The following is an 18,457-nucleotide window of genomic DNA, read 5'->3' as shown; positions in this document are numbered from 1 at the left end:
CCGCAGGTATTACGCATCGGCCGCGCGAGCAGTTCCGCGCGGCCCCAACTTGTTCCGGGATGTAAAACATAAATAATAATGAAATGAGTCGCAGATCTGCAGTGGCAGGCCGCTCGCAAGATTCAAAGGAAGAGGCGCGCCGTGGTTCCATTAGAGCGCGCGCACCGTAAGTGTTACGCGCGGGGCACAACGATGCAAGTATGCAGTTCGTGTCACGATGTACCAGATTCTTTCTTTCTTTATTTTCTTTTTTTCTCTCTCTCCCCGCCGGAAGAATCACTTGCCGTCCATTGCACCCTCTAGAATATAGCGGAGCATAAACGGAATGCGCCGGGCTTCCTGTAGAAACCGAGCATACGCACGCGTGGTGTTATAATACAACGCGTCGCCACAAAAAGCCGGTGAAAGCCGCAGAACCGTGACGGAGTCATATAGAACAAAACCGCGCGCGTGCGCACTGATGACGACGTCGAACACGGCCGCCGGAAAAAGTTCAAAGAAGAGAGCGCTCAGACAACAAGAGCGAAGGAGTGTGCGTGTGTGTTGCGTGTAGCCACGTGTATAGATGTGTTTATAGACTAGATTGAAAGTGTGTATAAAATGAAGATAGTCTCTTTTTTTTATGTATCTTGAGGGGCTTGAGGGGAAAGATATCATTTACACCCTCGGGCAACGAAGCGAGCGTCTAGTACTTCGGATGGGAGATTACGGAAACGGTCGGCCCATACCCCGGTGCAGATAAGGAGGATGATATTGAGTTTTCAGACGCCCTCTGTGTGTAGTGTATGGGCACACAAACGATGGCGCCGCACTGGGAACGCGTGACAAAGGTGTTCTCTTAAGACCAAAGGAAGCCGCTTCGTATTGGCCCAGCCTTTTCGAGCTGTTTCTTGTTTATTATTATTATTATTTGCTGCCTTTACGACCAGAGGAGTTGCCCCTTGCTGGGCAAAAGCGCCTAACAATAATAAGCGAAACCGACGCACGCATGCCCTCTTTGGTCAACGTTTCGCGCGAGTCCACACTATCCGATGGAATGCGATATCATACCGCGTGGTGTGGTGATTTGTTGACTCCTCTGGCGACTCGGAATCGTTAAGATTTCTAGCTGAGATATTAAACAGGATACGCTAGCTTAAGGACGAATGTTTCCGAACGTCAGACGCTGTTTGCGAATGAATAAGAACAGGATGTGTGGCACGCTGGAATGTAATACAGTTGTCAAGTATCCCCTGTGCGGCATGCATACATGAACGGCATCTCGAGCGTCATGGGAACGACCTGTAGCCAAGTCGACGCGCCGTTTTCGGTGCGACATGTGTTGAACAACTATTTTAGGCAACTTTCAATGCATGGCGTACATTTACCGACGTGTTTGTTGTTGTCATCGTATTTCCAGAATTCCACAGAAAATGCGAAGTTGTCAGAGCCAAAGGACTCGATCCGATGTCTGCAGTGTGTGAACTTCCGTCGTAATATTTATCCAACGTCATCGGGATAACTACGACTCACTATGCTATGTCATCGGAGGCCTTCGATAGCGTGTTTACTTTAATACTGTAGTCTATATATGTATATATGCACATATATATATATATATATATATATATATATATATATATATATATATATATATATATATATATATATATATATATATATAAACTGCCTTAAATAGCAGGCCCAACCAACACCACCAACAAAACGCCCTAACCCCATAGTTTGCTCTATTTGTTTTCTGACCTATTTGTTTTCTATTTCCTAAGAACCGCTAGTAAATGGACCTGCCTTATCAACACAAGTGATCAGGCCGCAAAACAACGTTTTTCAGCCTTTGCTGTTGTTGTTCTTTGATTGCTACTCCTTTTGCACTCGTTTTAACCACCCGTCTCGGACCTTGAGTCCGCAGTATTGAATGAATGAATGAATGAATGAATGAATGAATGAATGAATGAATGAATGAATGAATGAATGAATGAATGAATGAATGAACGAATAAGTAACCAGGCCCAGGCCCAATTCAGGCCCTATCGTGAGCAAGGCCAATGTTCCTCACAGACCGCACACAAACACGGCCCATCTGCCTATTGCCATTACTTCCGGGACCCTTGCCTAATACCTTCCTAATTCCTTTTTAATAAGAATATAAACGTGAGGCGGCTTCGGCCTTGCGCAAATTGCAGCGACAATTTCGAGCAGGACCCGCGTCGCTGCGATTCTCGACTGCGAATCGCTGGACGTGAACGTAATTCGCGGAGCATATTTTGCATTACACAACGACGAACGAGGCATTTTGAAATTCGCATAATCCTCGCCTATATCTACAAAACTGACTGCATGAATTGGCTCCAGCGATCCCGAAGGGCGATTATGCCACCAGCGCGGATGCTTGCGTCCTGGAACGCATTTACCGACGCGTCCGCCCTTTTAGAATTCTTTACCGCCGGCGACGAGGCACCGCGTGTAGGCCGCTCCGAGCGACGTATGCGTATGGATATCTGCGTCGGGACGGAATGAAAAATGAATGAGCCTCCATTATGCATATTCGTATATGCCCACCTCTCACTGTTGGCGCAGTCCTTTATGTAAACGAGACGAGAGAGAGAGATAAAGAAGAAGATCGTGTGCCTTATATGTAAGAAGAAAAAAAGATAATTAAAAGAATTAAGCCGATCTCCTACACCCTTTTAACTGAATGGCTCTGGGATCGTGGTTATTTTTGCGGTTTCAGTGCCAAGCATTCTAAGCGGGTAAGCTAAATGGGCGTTTCCGAGGCAAGGACAAAGATTCGGAAAACGAAACCTCCAGTAATGTAAAGTGGGACGTACAAACTCGGATTTAAAGCTATAGACCAATAATACTACTTGATTTTCAAAAATAAACGAAAACAAAAGGTGCTGTTCGTGACGCCGTATATTTACTCGCGTGTTGCCACCGCTGGTTGCACTGGGTTCGATCGTACTGAATAATATTTGGGGTTTTACGTGCCAAAATCACGATACGATAATGAGGCACTCCGTAGTGGAGTGACTCAGGAAGTTTCGCCCATCTGGTCTTCTTTAACGTGCACAGACATCACACAGTATACATGGGCCTCTATCACTTCGCCTCCATCGAAATGCAACCGCCGCGGCCGGTATCGAACCCGCGGACCTCCGGGTCAGTAGCCGAACACCGTAACCGCTACACCACCGCGGCGGACTCGACTGTACGGATTCACGGATTGAAACAGGACAATTTAGGGCTAAGTAACGCACATAGTTTCGTTTCCACAGTCTCCAGTTCGGCTCATATCGGCGTAATTTAGACTCGAGCGCGTGGATAAGCGCCAAAATTATCTTGACAGACCAGATTCGTAACGACATGACATGGCTATATCCATAAGCGTGCGCAGGGTTGCCCTTCAGGGGGGGCGAAGGTTCGTCGCAGCGCCCCCCCTCCCTATTATGTCAATGTATGCGGCTGCCTTTGCGCCCCCCCTATCGCCCCCCCTACAATGTATAGGGCTGACTTTGCGCCCCCCCTTCTCGCCCCCCTTGGCCCCCCCCCCTGCGCACGCCTATGGCTATATCGAGCAATGGCGCATATCAGTCATTATACTAAAATTTTTAAAAAGTGTGGACCCGTGTGTACTCTCTATACCTGCACAGTACTATAGCTGGTGCTGGCCTAATAACAGTTGCCTGTCTGTACTCTTGTGCTGGCGCACCAAACTCGAACAGCTATCCACTGATCCCGACTGTATATTCAGGGTCACGCGTGCGCGAGTGTATATACCAAGAGCCAGGGGCGTAGCCAGAAATTTTTTTCGGGGGGGGGGGTGGTTCGACCATACTTCATGTATGTTCGTACGTGCGTTTGTATGTGTGCGTGTATATATACGCAAGCAAAATTGAAAAATTTCGGGGGGGGGGGTTGAACCCCCCCCCCCTTGCTACGCCCCTGCCAAGAGCCTCGTGGTCTGCTTCTAACCCTCGTCAGTGAGTGGTGCAACAGCGGCTCGAGCCGAGCCTGTATATCGCCGTACGCTCACATGCATATTAGGCCACACACGTGCAACCAGGAATTGCCCGAGCGCCGCTCGGGAAAAAGTAAGTGTACCGTATGCACAGGGAGTGCGGCTCGCATAGCGTTCCGGTTTGGCGAGCTCGTCGCCTGGCGTTCTCGAATTGTACCGCGAACTACAGCGTACGGAGGGCGGACCCTTTTGCTGGCAGAGACACTGCTGAGAAAGTTGTAAATTGATAATAATAATTCTTGGGGCTTTACATTCCAAAACCACGACGTGATTATGACGCACACTCTAGTCGGGTACGCCGGATTAATTTTGACCACCTGGAGTTCTCTGACGTGCACCTAAATCTACACTCTTAATCAGGTCCTGGTTAAATGCTGGTTATATCCAGGAAACCACTCGAAAATAATCCGCTTTTCTGGCTATATCTAGCACTTTAAGCGGGACCTGATTAAGAGTGTAAGTACACAGGTGTTCTTGAATGCGGTGATCGAACCCACACCCTCAAGTTTGGCAACGTGACGCCTTACCTGCTAAGCCACCACGACGGATAGCTTAGCTGGACGAAGCTGAATTGGCCGTTCGGGCAGCTTGCAGGAGTGGCGCCAGGGAGTGGCACGAGGGGGGGGGGGTGCATTCGCTTCCCCAGAATTTTCACCTGCCACCCCCCCCCCCCCCCCCGCCCCTGAGGGAGTCGCTTGTCGAGCGTCCCCCTTCCCCCTGTCAGCCTGCGAAGGTCGCCGCCCCCGTACTGTATACACATTCGCGTTCGCGCGTAATACGCGGGTATTTACGGTACCCGGACTTGTTGCGCGCATTCGCTCGCCTCTCTTATATGCGTGGTGTGCGTGCCGACGCGGAAACGCTCCGCAGCGGGTACATCGGACGAGAGAAGGGCCGGCCAGCCATCTATCCGCACGCGGTGCCGCTATGAGCAAGAACGACGGCGTACACGTGGGTCGAGCTGGCGGGATTGCTTTGACCCGCCCGCTTGACCCCCCCTCTTCTTCTTACCCGACCACGCTCTGCTGCCAGGCTGGACAGATGAAATATCGCACGGGCCCTCACGTCGTCTCGGAGCAGTACACTCGTCAGACGGCACGGCGCTTTGTATGAGTCGTGTCTGTACATACCGTACATCTAAATATAATAAGTGACATTCCACCGCGTCCTTGGCGGTATGCGTATGCGGCTAATCTCTGTGTTATGATGTGGTTTGTGCAGCGCTAACACGAAAAAAGAAAAAAAGGGGGAGAAAAACAAAACACGCGCCTATTCCCGTGTAGATGTTCTTCCTATACAGTCGAACCCGGATATAGCCAATCTTTTAACGAGACTGTTTGTTGGCCTAGTTGGTACTTGCTTAATGACTTGCTCAATGAATGTGTATGTGCTCTTTCGCGGCTAAAATATATCATTATAGCCTATCTGAAGGGGATCACAGAAGAGGTCTATGTATAGGTAATTGGACATGTAATATTTCTTATATCATCATCATCATCATCATCAGCCTGTCTACGCCCACTGCAGGGCAAAGGCCTCTCCCATGTTCCGCCAATCAACTCGGTCCTGTGCTTTCTGCTGCCACGTTATACCTGCAAACTTCTTAATCTCATCTACCCACCTAATTTTTTGTCTCCCCCTCACGCGTTTGCCATCTCTTGGAATCCAGTCAGTTACCCTTAATGACCACCGGTTATCCTGCCGACGTGCTACGTGGCCGGCCCATATCCATTTCTTCTTCTTAATTTCAACTATGATATCCTTAACCCCCGTTTGTTCCCTGACCCACTCTGCTCTCTTCCTGTCTCTTAAGGTTACACCTATCATTTTCCTTTCCATCGCTCGCTGCGTCGTCCTCAATTTAAGTTGAACCCTCTTTGTAAGTCTCCAGGTTTCTGCTCCGTAGGTAAGTACCGGTAAGATGCAGCTGTTATATACCTTCCTCTTGAGAGATAGTGGTAGACTACCATTCATGATTTGATAGTGCTTGCCGAATGAGCCCCATCCCATCCTTATTCTCCTAGTTATTTCACTCTCATGGTTCGGCTCCGCGGTTACTAGCTGTCCTAAGTAGACGTACTCCTTTACAACTTCCAGCGTCTCGCCACCTATCGCAAAGCGCTGTTCTCTGCCAAGATTGTTCCACATTACTTTAGTTTTATGCATATTAATTTTCAGACCTACTCTTCTACTTTCCGTATCCAGTTCAGTAATCATGAGCTGTAATTCGTCTCCCGCGTTACTCATCAATGCAATGTCATCAGCGAATCGCAGGTTACTGAGATACTCTCCATTAACTCTTATCCCTAATTCTTCCCAATCTAGGGCCCTGAAAACCTCCTGTAAACATGCGGTGAATAGCAGCGATGGCGTAGTGGGTAGAGCATCAGCTTCGCATGCAAGAGGTCCGTGGTTCGAATCCCGGTGCCGGACAATTCCCAACCGGATTAAAAAAAAAAAAAAATCCGCGTGATGATGGAATTGTGTTAAAGGCCTGGGGTGCAGCCTCACTGGCGACCACAGCCAGCAATGCACTCCCTCACCAGAGCAGGATTGGCCACCCTGGTGTAGTACTTGGCCACTACCTCCCACATGAATACACCAATTAACCCTCGGCCCTCAGTCCCCAGCGGCTGCGAAGCAACTGACCAAGGCGGCGGTCAGACCTGCGACGCAGCAGAGGGTGCTAAGAATCTCTGGGTCCGGACAGGCCGCCATTGGAATCTGAACTTGGCTACATATAACGCTAGAACTTTATCTAGTGAGGCGAGTCTAGCTGTACTATTCGAGGAATTAGAGGGTGTTAAATGGGATGTAATAGGGCTCAGTGAGGTTAGGAGACCACAGGAGGCTTATACAGTGCTGAAGAACGGACACGTCCTATGCTATCGTGGCTTAGCTGACAGAAGAGAACTAGGAGTGGGGTTCCTTATTCATAAAAATATAGCTGGCAATATAGAGGAATATTACAGCATTAATGAGAGGGTTTTATGTATCGTGATTAAGTTTAATAAGAGGTACAGGATGAAGGTGATACAGGCCTACGCGCCTACATCGAGCCATGATGATCAACTGGTTGAACGCTTCTACGAAGACGTAGAATCAGCAATGAGTAGGGTAAAGACACAGTATACTGTACTGATGGGCGACTTTAATGCAAAAGTAGGCAAGAAGCAGGCTGGAGATCATGCAGTTGGGGAATATGGCATCGGCTCTAGAAATGCCAGAGGGGAGTTACTAGTAGAGTTCGCAGAACGCAATAATTTACGGATCTTGAATACCTTCTACAGAAAACGGACTACTCGTAAGTGGACGTGGAGGAGTCCTAATGGCGAAACTAAAAATGAAATAGACTTCATAATGTGCGACCACCCGGGCATTATACAGGATGTGGAAGTAGTTAACAAGATCCAATGCAGTGACCATAGAATGGTAAGATCTAGAATTCAACTAGACGTGAGGAAGGAACGGCAGAAACTGATACGCAAGAAGAAGCCGATTAATGAACTAGCTCTGCGAGGGAAAGTACAAGAATTCAGAGTTTCACTTCAGAATAGGTACGCGGCTTTAACCGAGGAAACCGACCTTAGCGTTGACGCAATGAATGATAATCTGACTAGTATCATTAAGGAGTGTGCAGTGGAAGTCGGGGGTACAGTCGTTAGACAGGACACTGGTAAGCTATCCCAAGAGACGAAAAACCTCATTAAGAAACGTCAAGCTATGAAAGCCTCAAATGCAACAGACAAAATAGAGCTGGCGGAGCTTTCGAAGTTGATCAATAGGCGTAAAGTAGCCGACATAAGAAAGTATAATATGGAGAGAATTGAGCATGCTCTAAAGAACGGAAGAAGCCTCAAAGCTACGAAGACAAAACTGTGCATAGGCAAAAATCAGATGTATGCATTAAGGGACAAGGATGGCAAGGTCACAACCAATATGGATAGAATAGTCGAGGTAGCGGAAGAGTTCTACAGAGATCTGTACAGCAGCCGAGACAGTCAGGATGATAATGTAAGAAGCAGTAATATCCCAGAGGAATCTGACATCCCACCAGTATTAACAGGAGAAGTAAAGAAAGCCCTAAAGGGAATGCAAAGAGGCAAAGCCGCTGGTGAGGATCAGATAACATCAGACCTGCTGAAAGACGATGGAGAGATTATGTTAGAGAAACTGGCCACCCTGTATACGAAGTGTCTCTCGACAGGGAGGATACCAGAATCTTGGAGGAATGCCAACATCATCTTGATCCATAAGAAAGGGGACGTCAAGGACCTGAAAAATTACAGGCCCATCAGCTTACTGTCCGTTGTCTACAAGCTATTCACAAAAGTAATTGCTAACAGAATTAATAGGACATTAGAGTTTAATCAACCAAGGGACCAGGCAGGATTTCGTACAGGCTTCTCAACTATAGACCATATTCATACTATCAATCAGGTGATAGAGAAATGCGCGGAATACAACCAACCCCTGTACATAGCCTTCATAGATTACGAGAAGGCATTTGATTCGGTGGAGACATCAGCAGTCATGCAAGCACTGCGGAATCAGGGCATCGACGAAGCCTATATAAACATAATGGAAGACATCTACAGCGCATCCACAGCCACTATAGTCCTTCATAAAGAAAGCGACAGAATCCCAATAAAGAAGGGCGTACGACAGGGAGACACGATCTCTTATATACCGACTATATAATCAAGGAGATTTTGCAACTGTTCTATATGCTCAATAATTCGTTATATGCGGGTTTGACTGCAACAGAAAATAATTATAATTTGCGTTTGGCATTTCCCATACTTGCAGGTTCATCCTCTTCTTGCTTACGAGTGGAACCTCAAACATATGTGCCACTAGTTCATGAACACGACTCGCATTTGTCAATTATTATTATTATTATTATTATTATTATTATTATTATTATTATTATTATTATTATTATTATTATTGAACGCAATGGCGCACCCACGTTTCAAGGCGCCTGGTAAACGATATGACAAACGAAGAAACGGCGCGAAGCGGTCAGTACGACGGGGCCGGCCCTGATGCGTTGGAGACATATATCCGCGTGCGCGCGGGTTTTCACGCGATGCTTGCGGGAAACCACGCGCCCCTCTGCTACATGCGTCACGCCGCCATCCCAACCAATGACCGGTGACAAATCTCGCCGAATGGGGTATTTTAGTAATCTCCCTCTCTCTCTTCGTCTCCCTCTCTCACCCCCCCCCTTTTTTTTTGTTGCATCCGGTACGTTTTTCATACGGTACGGAGTTAGCACGCCGCACGCTATTTAATTTTTAATTATTTATTACCCCTACTTTCGATGCGCCAGGGCATTACAAAGAGGCAATGGATTAAGATATGAACGGAGGGGGGAGGGGGGCAGCGGTGCGCTTGCCGTCCCCCGAACTGATTGATGAAAATATATGTCACTGATGTGTATATGTGTATGTTACTTGTGTGTAAGTGTGTATAATATTTTACTCATGCAGACTGTATTAGTTATCAGGAGGTCAAGACCTCGTCAGGCTTTTTAAGAAAGCATTTTAGTCTTTGCCTCCCGCAGGAAAGTTTTGTATTTTTTTTCCAGAAAATAAACAATATTCGATGTTCACCCTAGCTAAAAAAAACGAGAGAAGAACGATCCCCCCCCCCCCCCCCCCCCCGCCGAATACCTTACCATTCTCAATTACGGCTCACTTTCTTTTAGACATTCATATTCCGCTCCAATGAACCTCGAGTAAGTAAGAAATATGCATATGTATATCACGACGTTGACTTATTTTGTGTACGGGCTTCCCTCATTGCACACCTACTTCGGCTCCCAAACCCCTTCCCTCGAAAGAAGGCGAAAGTCATGCCTGTGCAGAGAGGAGTGACCGAATTCATATACAGCACATGCAAAAAAAAAAAAGCAATTAACAAGAATACTGATATACACAGCATGCTTGACCGCCGAGGTAGTCTAGTGGTCACGGTGCTCGACTGCTGACTAGTGATGCAGAACTATCGGTAAATAATATAATAATATCTGGGGTTTAACGTCCCAAAACCACGATATGATTATGAGAGACGCCGTAGTGGAGGGCTCCGGAAATTTCGACCACCTGGGGTTCTTTAACGTGCACCTAAATCTAAGTACACGGGCCTCAGACATTTTCGCCTCCATCGAAAATGCAGCCGCCGCGGCCGGGATTCGATCCCGCGACCTTCGGGTCAGCAGTCGAGCGCCATAACCACTAGACCACCGTGGCGGGGCAAATTCCCAAATTGACTATCGATAGTACTACTATCGACAAACTATCGATAGTGCAATCGGTAGTACCATGGTAAATATTACTAGCGATATATTACCACAAAGCTGCGACCTAGCCTACCGGTGTCGACTAAGCTCGCCTGCCACGATAGCTTAGCGTATAAGCTGCTAAGGCCGCTGAGCACAAGGACATGTGTTCAACTGAAGAACATGACGGCCGTGTTTCGATGGCGACAAAATGCAGAAACGTGTCAGACCGTGTTTCTATATAGGTGCTCGTTAATAAAGAACTCCAGGTGGTCAAAGTTAATCCCGACTGCCCCAGTGAGGCGTGAAAATCTGTCGCGTAAAACCCCTAGGATTGAATGTTTTCAACACACTCGCACACACACGCACGCGCACACATACACAAACACGTCGACATTAGAAAGAGCGTGGCACGGAATGCCCCCGCGCTACAGCTACCCACGCCGCGAGGAACGCGGACGCGTAACTTCTTTTTCTGCTACCAGGTCGGCAACATACGAGGAAGGTAGGAAGAGAAACACAAACATAAAAAAATAAAGTAACGCGGAACCCGCCACCGCGGTCTTCCCACGCAGCCGTAGAAATTCTGCGCGCGTTATAATAATCCGCGTACCAACCGGAGTCTTTTTTTTTTTTTCCTTACGCCCAGGCGTGTGTGCTTCCCGGCATAACTTCCCCGGGTGTTTAGTCACGCCTTCGTTAAGAACGCGGGCACGAAATCTTGGGAGCCGCCGCTGCTGCCAGGTAGTGCTCTACCCACACGGGAGAAAATAAAGAGAGAAAAAGAATGGAAAGAGGAAGAAAAAAAAAAACCTTCGTCGCGCTACCGTTACACGCAGAAAACGCGTTCTCCAATTCCCTCGATTTACATATAGAAACCCACGCGTCATTGCATAAAAAAGAAAAGGAAGAGGCGGGGGAGTCGCGTACGCTGAGCAGTGAAGTAGTCTTCAGCAATATTGAACAGAGAACAAAAAAAAAAAAAAAAGACAAGGCTATATTTGAAGATATTAAGCGTACGTTTAAAGATATCGGCTGTTGTTTCAAAGCTATTGCGGTCGCATTTTACTCACAGCGGAAAGAGAATTTCAAGTGCGCAGAAAATCAACGTTTCTTTCTTCGGTTTCGCTCTGCACCTGGGTGGAAGCAGCTGACTAGAAACCGGCCGCATCTGAACGGTGCGTCAGCACTTTAATATAGAACTCTGAAGTTTACCACCTCGGAACCACGCGGTTGTTTATACGAGACGTTTCATTATATATCTCGGCCTTTATTGCGCCAAACAGGCCTGAGAGCTCCGACTCAGAAATTAAACTCGAATACTGGGTTTTCTACGTGCCAGAGCCAGGACGTGCGTCGAGGCATGCCTTAGTGAGGGAACCTCCGTATTAATTTCGACCACGCGGGTTCTTTTTTTTTTTTTTAACGAACACCTACGTGTTTCTTTTCGTCCCAGTGGACCAGTTCCGGAAATCATGGCCGTGGGGGGAGGGTAGCGTACCGCTGTTCACCTACCTTGTGCATGTAACTGACGCCAATGGTTTGTCGCTCTTTACTCATCGTCTTTTTTTTTTTTCGCGCTGTTTTGACGTTTCAGGCAGAGGCCCATGGTCTAGAAAAAGCTTATAGATATCTCAAAGCAAATAAGTGAGTATACAATCATCACTGACAGGAACTTCTCTGATACGACCGTCCTGAGCAGTTTTTCCTTTACTCATTCATTTCCTTCTTTTTTTTTATCATTTCGCTAGCTTGGTTACTCGTGCATTCCAGGAAAGCAAGCGTATACGCGTACGAGATGTAGGAAAAGAAGAATGCCGGCAACATGCGTTGACGTGTATAGCAAGCGCAAGGTCCAACGACGACGCTCCTCGCCTCTCTGACCCAGTGAGCTGTATGTGGCGAGCAGCTAGCTCTCCAGTGACTCATTACGGGCGGCCGCCAACGATATACGCGTACGCCGTGTAGATGCAAATTTCTCGCTGCCATGTCGCCCGCTCTACAGGTGAATAGAAAAATGCGACTCTTTCGGGCAATGGCAAGCAAGCAATCCAGTAGCGAGCGAATGCATTGCTAACAAGCTAAAGAGGGCTGTGATGACAAGCGTCAGTGACGTGTGCATTGGGGTTTTCCGTCGCCTCACTTGCATGCTCGTCGGGGGTATTCGTGGTATGCGAGTGTTGCAATTACTGCAGTGTGTAGCCATTGACGCCAGCGCAGTCTGGGAAGTATATGAATAACCAGCCCCCCTTTTCCACATTTCCTGGATGAAAATGAAATGCAGATACCTTATCTCTGCTGATATTCTCTCTCTCTCGTACCGTACAGGATGTAGTAGTAGTGTGTACGCGTTTTACATCAATGTACTGAGAAAAATTGAAATGGATGGTTCGAAGAAAGCACGTCCGGTCGGTATCGTGGTGTTTAAGAAAAGCGCCAGCCGAATTACTAACGATCACTAACTATAGGAAAAAGAAATTGGATGAACAACATGCAGCACGTGGGATACGAACCCACGTCTTCGGCTAATCGTTATTGTCTGGCACTGCTTTCTTTCCTTTACTTTTCCAGTCTTAATTCAAGTTAGCTAGAATGACGCAATTTCGTACTTTTCGCACGTTCTCATTGTCTGTTCGCTTCACGATTCTGAATTAGTGAAGTAAAATTGTGCCACAATAGTCTTTTTTATGGTTCGTTATATACACTACGCAGCCTGAAGATAATAGACGAAACTATGTGCGTTTTATCGAACTCTCTTTTCGTCATAATAGCGGCAACTTTACGCAACAGCGGCAAGAAGTTGCGACATGAGAAACAAGGAAAGAAAAGCCAGGCAAGACATACACAATACGCGCAAATCTCTCCAGCGACGTGAACTAACACGCCAGCGTCGAGAACACGTTTTTTCTGAAGAGGTTGGGCAGGGCCGTGTGCGGCGCGATCGAGCAAGTTGTCCGTCCGTAAAAATAACTGTACGGCGACGACTGTGTACGTTTCGAGCGGTCACGATGCCATACGGGAGGTACATGTGACCGCGCGGCACTTGACTGCGAACGTTGACGTATGGTGCGGTCACCGCTAATCGCCGCGACAGCTGGCCCGCGGCAAAACCACGTGACTACGGTGTGACCGCTGCCGGGTTGCTGGCACCCGCAGACAAGAGAAGGGCTTATCCCAGCATTACATTTCACTGCCAGATCGCCACCTGGCACTTTCGAACGTGCCAAGCATGTATATGGCACGCCAAGCGCGTCACACCAAGTGCGCGCGCGCCTTTTCAATATGGCACAACAGCATAAAGCAAGCAGATGGCGGAGAGGGTAACGGTCGAGCAGAATGCAAAGACTGTAGCGTGAACCCCTTGAATATCACGAAATGAGAGAGATAGAAGAGATAATTTGGAGAAGAAGACTTGAACTGATCAACAGTGGTAAAACGAGTGAATATGTACCCGGTGTCAGCTTGTCTTATTCCTTAATGCACCGGTTGCCATGCTTTCCTTGGCATCTCCCTCAATCTGTGGAGGTTTTCCAGATCGAACGAGCTGTGCTAGAAACCCCGCTTAGGAGGGCAGTTACTTCCTTGACCACTGGCGTAGCCAGGGGGACGCCAGGAGTCCGAAATTTTTTCAGTTTTTCATCTGCACATATACACGTAAACGGACGTGCTGACATACATCAACGCTGTTTAAACGCTCCCCGGAACGCCGCCTCATGCTGACAAAAAAAAAAAAAAAGAATTCTGGATGTGTCCCTGGTCCCTACGAAAGAGGCAAGCCCCCTTTTCAAACGCTGCCATGCTTCGAGTCGTTTAATCTTCCGGCCTATATATTCGAGCGCTCTGACGAACGGCCGCACGTTCTAATCGGACTATAGCTTTGTAGCAGTCCTAGTCGGCGCACTGTATAAAGTCCAGGCGAATGTATCACAAGCAAGTTGAGACGCAGCAAAGAATCCATGTCCACTAACTGTATACAACACCGAGTAGAGCTGCTTCCGCCCACAGGCCGGACGAAAACATGTGTCGAAATGCACCGGCGGAGCACGCAATCGCGTACGGTAGGCGACGCGACGCATTCCGAGCACGCGGTGGGAATGGAGCGAAGGGGTCAACGAGTGGAAGGGTCAAGTCGACCAGCCGGCCGCCACTTTTTCACCTCCTCCCTCTCTTTATCCGCTCGCTTTTATTTTCAAGGTGAAATGGTGTTGAAGTGTGAGTCACATCAGACCCCCAGGTGCGCTTGATTCACATAGTGCGCGCGCGCGCGTCCCGTAATGTGCTGCCGTTTGTTGCGTCATCCTCGCCGCGCTGATTGGAGCTGGTGAATACGCTCTCGAGGTATGCGGGAGCTTGTCGAGGAACAGAAAACAAGCCGCGCAAGGACGTTGCAATTATTTTTAATTTTTTTTTCGCAGCGACGAGAGAAGGAAATACAAAGTTGTGGTGCAATATCAGCAGATCCGCGTTGTGTGACTCGCAAAAAAAGTATCGCTAGGAGAAGATGACGGGATGAGTGATGATAAAGGTTTTAGTGACTTCATTCAACAAGCGTTCGCCTAATTACTCTGATTGCTGTGGGTGCGAGGGAGGGGAAGAGAGAGGAGACGACTCGTTGTTTGTTTGAGTGGTCCGAACGGCAAACCGTTTCGGCCATACGGGGATTGAACATCGCAAAGGTGCCGAATGCACAAGACGAGGAGTCCCTTATCGATTGTGCAGTCCTGAGGAATGTGAGATGGAACGCGAGTTCTTGTTTAATCAACTATGACTTGTGATTTACCGACATGAATGTGACGCATCGAATTGCAAGAGATGCCATTCCACTCGAGTACTTAGTGTAATCACCACTTTTGCACTTGCCAACTACGTTTAGCCGCTATGGCCTTGCAACGTAATTTCAGTGTTCCATCTCATATGGCTCACGATTGTACAGCTCGATTAAAGGTAACGTGCAATTACCGGCACATATTTCGTTTGCTTAATTATGCACATTCACTTCGCGTCATTGCAACGAATGAAAATCGAGCGCTTACCAACACTGTGTTACATAGCTTAGCGGTACAATTTATGTGGCGCTGCTGAGGTCGAGGACGCGGGTTCGATTGCCGCCCACGCCCGCTGCGTTGCGAACGAAATCGACATAGGTTTCGGTGCACATTGAAAAGCCTCAGGTGGTCGAAATTAAATCTATTAATTAAATTAATCGTATGGTGGCTTTAGCACGTAAAAATTTTCAGATATCGTGGACATCATTCCACCTTCTCGCTGAAAATGAGGTAGCGGAGAAAATCGAAACAGGAGAAAAAAAAAAAAAGAACTCCGCTGGGTCAGATGGGAAAACAAAGCGCACAGCCTGTTGTTGGAACGTCTGTAGAATTAAAGCCGCGTCCTGAAGGTTCTCCTTTGAGGATGCGCCCACGAATTCTTGGACCCTGCGTGCGTACGACGAGCTCTCTTCCAAACGTACTCAAGGAAGTGAGAAGAAAGCGCTGGTGCGTGTAGCGCACCAAGCGATGTTTTAAAGGACAAAGGCTGACCGTGTACACATGTGAGAAAGCTTCAAATATTGGCAGACTAGGCGTGAGCGAACTTTCGCTGAAGGAAAAAGTCGACCGGGGGTTACGGTGCCAGTTTTGGAAGGTTAAACCGATGCGTCTAAAATAAGGTGGACACATATGGCTCCCACCATGCACGGTCCGGTGCCTTTCACTTTTGACCCGTTTTTATATGCCATGTTTCGAAGTCTTTGTAGGCGCCGGTATTTGAAGTGTTAAAATATTACTTCACAACATATTTTTTTTACGATTAGTTCTCGCGATTATGCGTACGCCCGTCGATGCTTCAGATTTTGATGTGAATCATTTCTGGCAAAGCGGCGATATTTAGGTAAGCAAATTTGAAGGCATAGCTTGTGTTAATCAGCTGGCGCATGACAGGTCAAACTGAAAGTCTCCGAGAGGCCTCACGGAATTTGTATTAAACTGGTAATGATTGTTTAAAAGTATATGAACGCCGGAAACAAAGCTGTCACCAAACATTTTTTTTTTCCGAGTCAGCTCGCTGGGTGACTTGAAAATGCGGATAGTTTTTTTTTTTTCGAAAGTTCCCAAATGTTTCACTATCTTTGCTGAAAAAAAAATATTGTGCAAATATCTCTGATACTGGCTGACCATTTTGGAAGGACGCTTGTCTATACCGGAACGCCATTATCACTTGTCAACATCTCCAGAGATTAGCAAGGCAAACTAGCGATTGTTAACTATACGGCAGAACTCTGTAACTGAATAGATTCCAGCATCGCGCGCAGTTTCCGGACTATAACAACGTGACTCGATTTGACTTCCGCGCTGGAAATAGGCGTACATTTGGGAGGGACTGATTGAGCAACGAATGAAAAGTTAAAAGGGACGTTAAAGGTCAATAAACACGGTCAATAAAACACGATTAAAGCTCGCTTTGTTCAAAACGAGAGACAGCCGACACGAAACTCGAGCAAGAACAGCAAAAAAGTTCTTGTTTCAGTTTGCTGCAACAGAAAACAAATCTAGCTCACCTTCGTGGAAGAAGAAGATGACAGTGAGAAGAATGTCCAGCCATCTCGACGGCATGGCGATTCTCGTCGAAGAAGCCATCTCTCGTTGCTCTCAGAGAAGTGTCAAAGGAGACGCTGACGGTTGCACACCAGCGCGAGGCATGAAACCACGCGCACAGGAGGCACACCTGTTCGACGCACCACACGAGAAGCGCCGCACAAGTGTCACGTGCACGATCTGCGCAACCACGCCAACAATAAAGCACACCGCCGGGTAAAAATCCCCGTCCAACTCTCGCGCACGAAGTCCACAAGGCTGCGGCTTCTACGGGATTTTCGTCGGGGAAATTCCTGACGGTGATGTCGTCTGCTAACGAATACGGGTACGAGCAGACGACAAGCTCGAAAAAACAGAACGTCAGTTCGCCGGTACGACTTCTTCTTCCTCAACTGCGCTCCCAGCACGCGACGAAGGACCAACCGACCCGATCAATCAATCAACTGATCAATCGCACACAAACTTCCGTCGCGACTCGGCCTCCGTGGAAACTTCGGAGTTCCTCGAACACGACGGGAACAACGCCACGTGCCTGTAGCCGAGAACGTTGACGGCTAGCGCAGCCCTTCCTCCGCGTCTACCTCCGGCAACGTCGGAGGCCTGAATGAGCCAAGCCAGCCAAGCTGGATAAGAGAGGGGGACACGAGGGGATCGGGGAGTGTGTGGTAGTGAAGAGGGGGGAGGGGGGGGAAGGGAAATTGGTCTGCGGATGGGACCGGCCCTCAAACGGGCCTGGAGGGTGTTGTGGTGGTGGGGGGGTGCACCGCCGCGTTTTTCACGAGCGCGACGTTTGTTGTTTCGCTTCCTCGCGAGTAAAGAAGAGGAGGAAAGAGATAAAAGCGGGGAAGGGGAAGAAGAGGCCGCGTCGTACGGGTCGAGGAGGCGGAATCTCGAAAACCCACATGGTGGGGCGGTGGCGTCCGCGAAGTTCCAGCTGGAGAGAGTTTTGTGCGTGCGTTCGGTTGTTGTTGCGCTTCCGAATGCTCCCGCCGCTCTCCTTGGTTCTTCGTTCGCTTCCTCCCTTCTTCTTCTTCCACATCACCCTGTGTGCCGCACTTCGCGAGCAGCCTTTGTGTGTGTGGTCGGTCTCCTCGGCAGGTCCGCGTCTTGTCTGTCTGGCTGGCCCGACACCGACCGGCCCAGGTTCGATGATGAAGAAGAGGAAAAAGTCTCTGGTTTCGGTCAGAAGATGGGACTTGTCGGCCCGGAAACCGGAAAGCAACAAAGAGCACCCCATGCCTTTCTAATGCCGCATTTTCTTTCTTCCTTTCTTTCTTTCTTTCTTAGATGGTACAGGCCGGTTAGTTGGTTGTACGTGATCTCAAGAACAACGGCGCAAAATTGTGCCCTTCTGTGCACCTCTTTATTTATGACCCCTGCCACTGACGATGCCGCATTGCCGGTGTAGTTAGCTCGGCGTACGCTAGTCGTCGCTACTGCAGCTGTCCCGACGCCATCTTTCGGCAGGCTGCGTTTGGTTTGCAGCATTTCGACTTGCCTTTATTCTGTACTGCGAACGAAGGAGCGCGGCGTTGCCTCGGGCGAGGCGGGGCATGTGCGTAT

At 48.3% G+C, this 18,457-nt stretch overlaps 1 protein-coding gene across 1 annotated transcript in view; it reads right to left on the bottom strand.

The window, feature by feature from the left end:
- The window catches only part of LOC119406028 (uncharacterized), a 111,627-nt gene extending 94,144 nt beyond the window's left edge, over positions 1 to 17,483 (bottom strand). Inside the window, exon 1 of the mRNA XM_037672873.2 lies at positions 16,858 to 17,483. Coding sequence (XP_037528801.1) covers positions 16,858 to 16,936 — 79 coding nt within the window. The 5' untranslated portion in view covers positions 16,937 to 17,483. The remainder of the gene's footprint in view (positions 1 to 16,857) is intronic.
- Positions 17,484 to 18,457: the final 974 nt, after the last annotated feature.

Source organism: Rhipicephalus sanguineus, chromosome 9 (assembly GCF_013339695.2).
Source record: "Rhipicephalus sanguineus isolate Rsan-2018 chromosome 9, BIME_Rsan_1.4, whole genome shotgun sequence".
NCBI lineage: Eukaryota > Metazoa > Arthropoda > Arachnida > Ixodida > Ixodidae > Rhipicephalus > Rhipicephalus sanguineus.
Note: the sequence above shows the minus strand (reverse complement) of the source record. Positions and strands in the feature narration are given on the sequence as shown.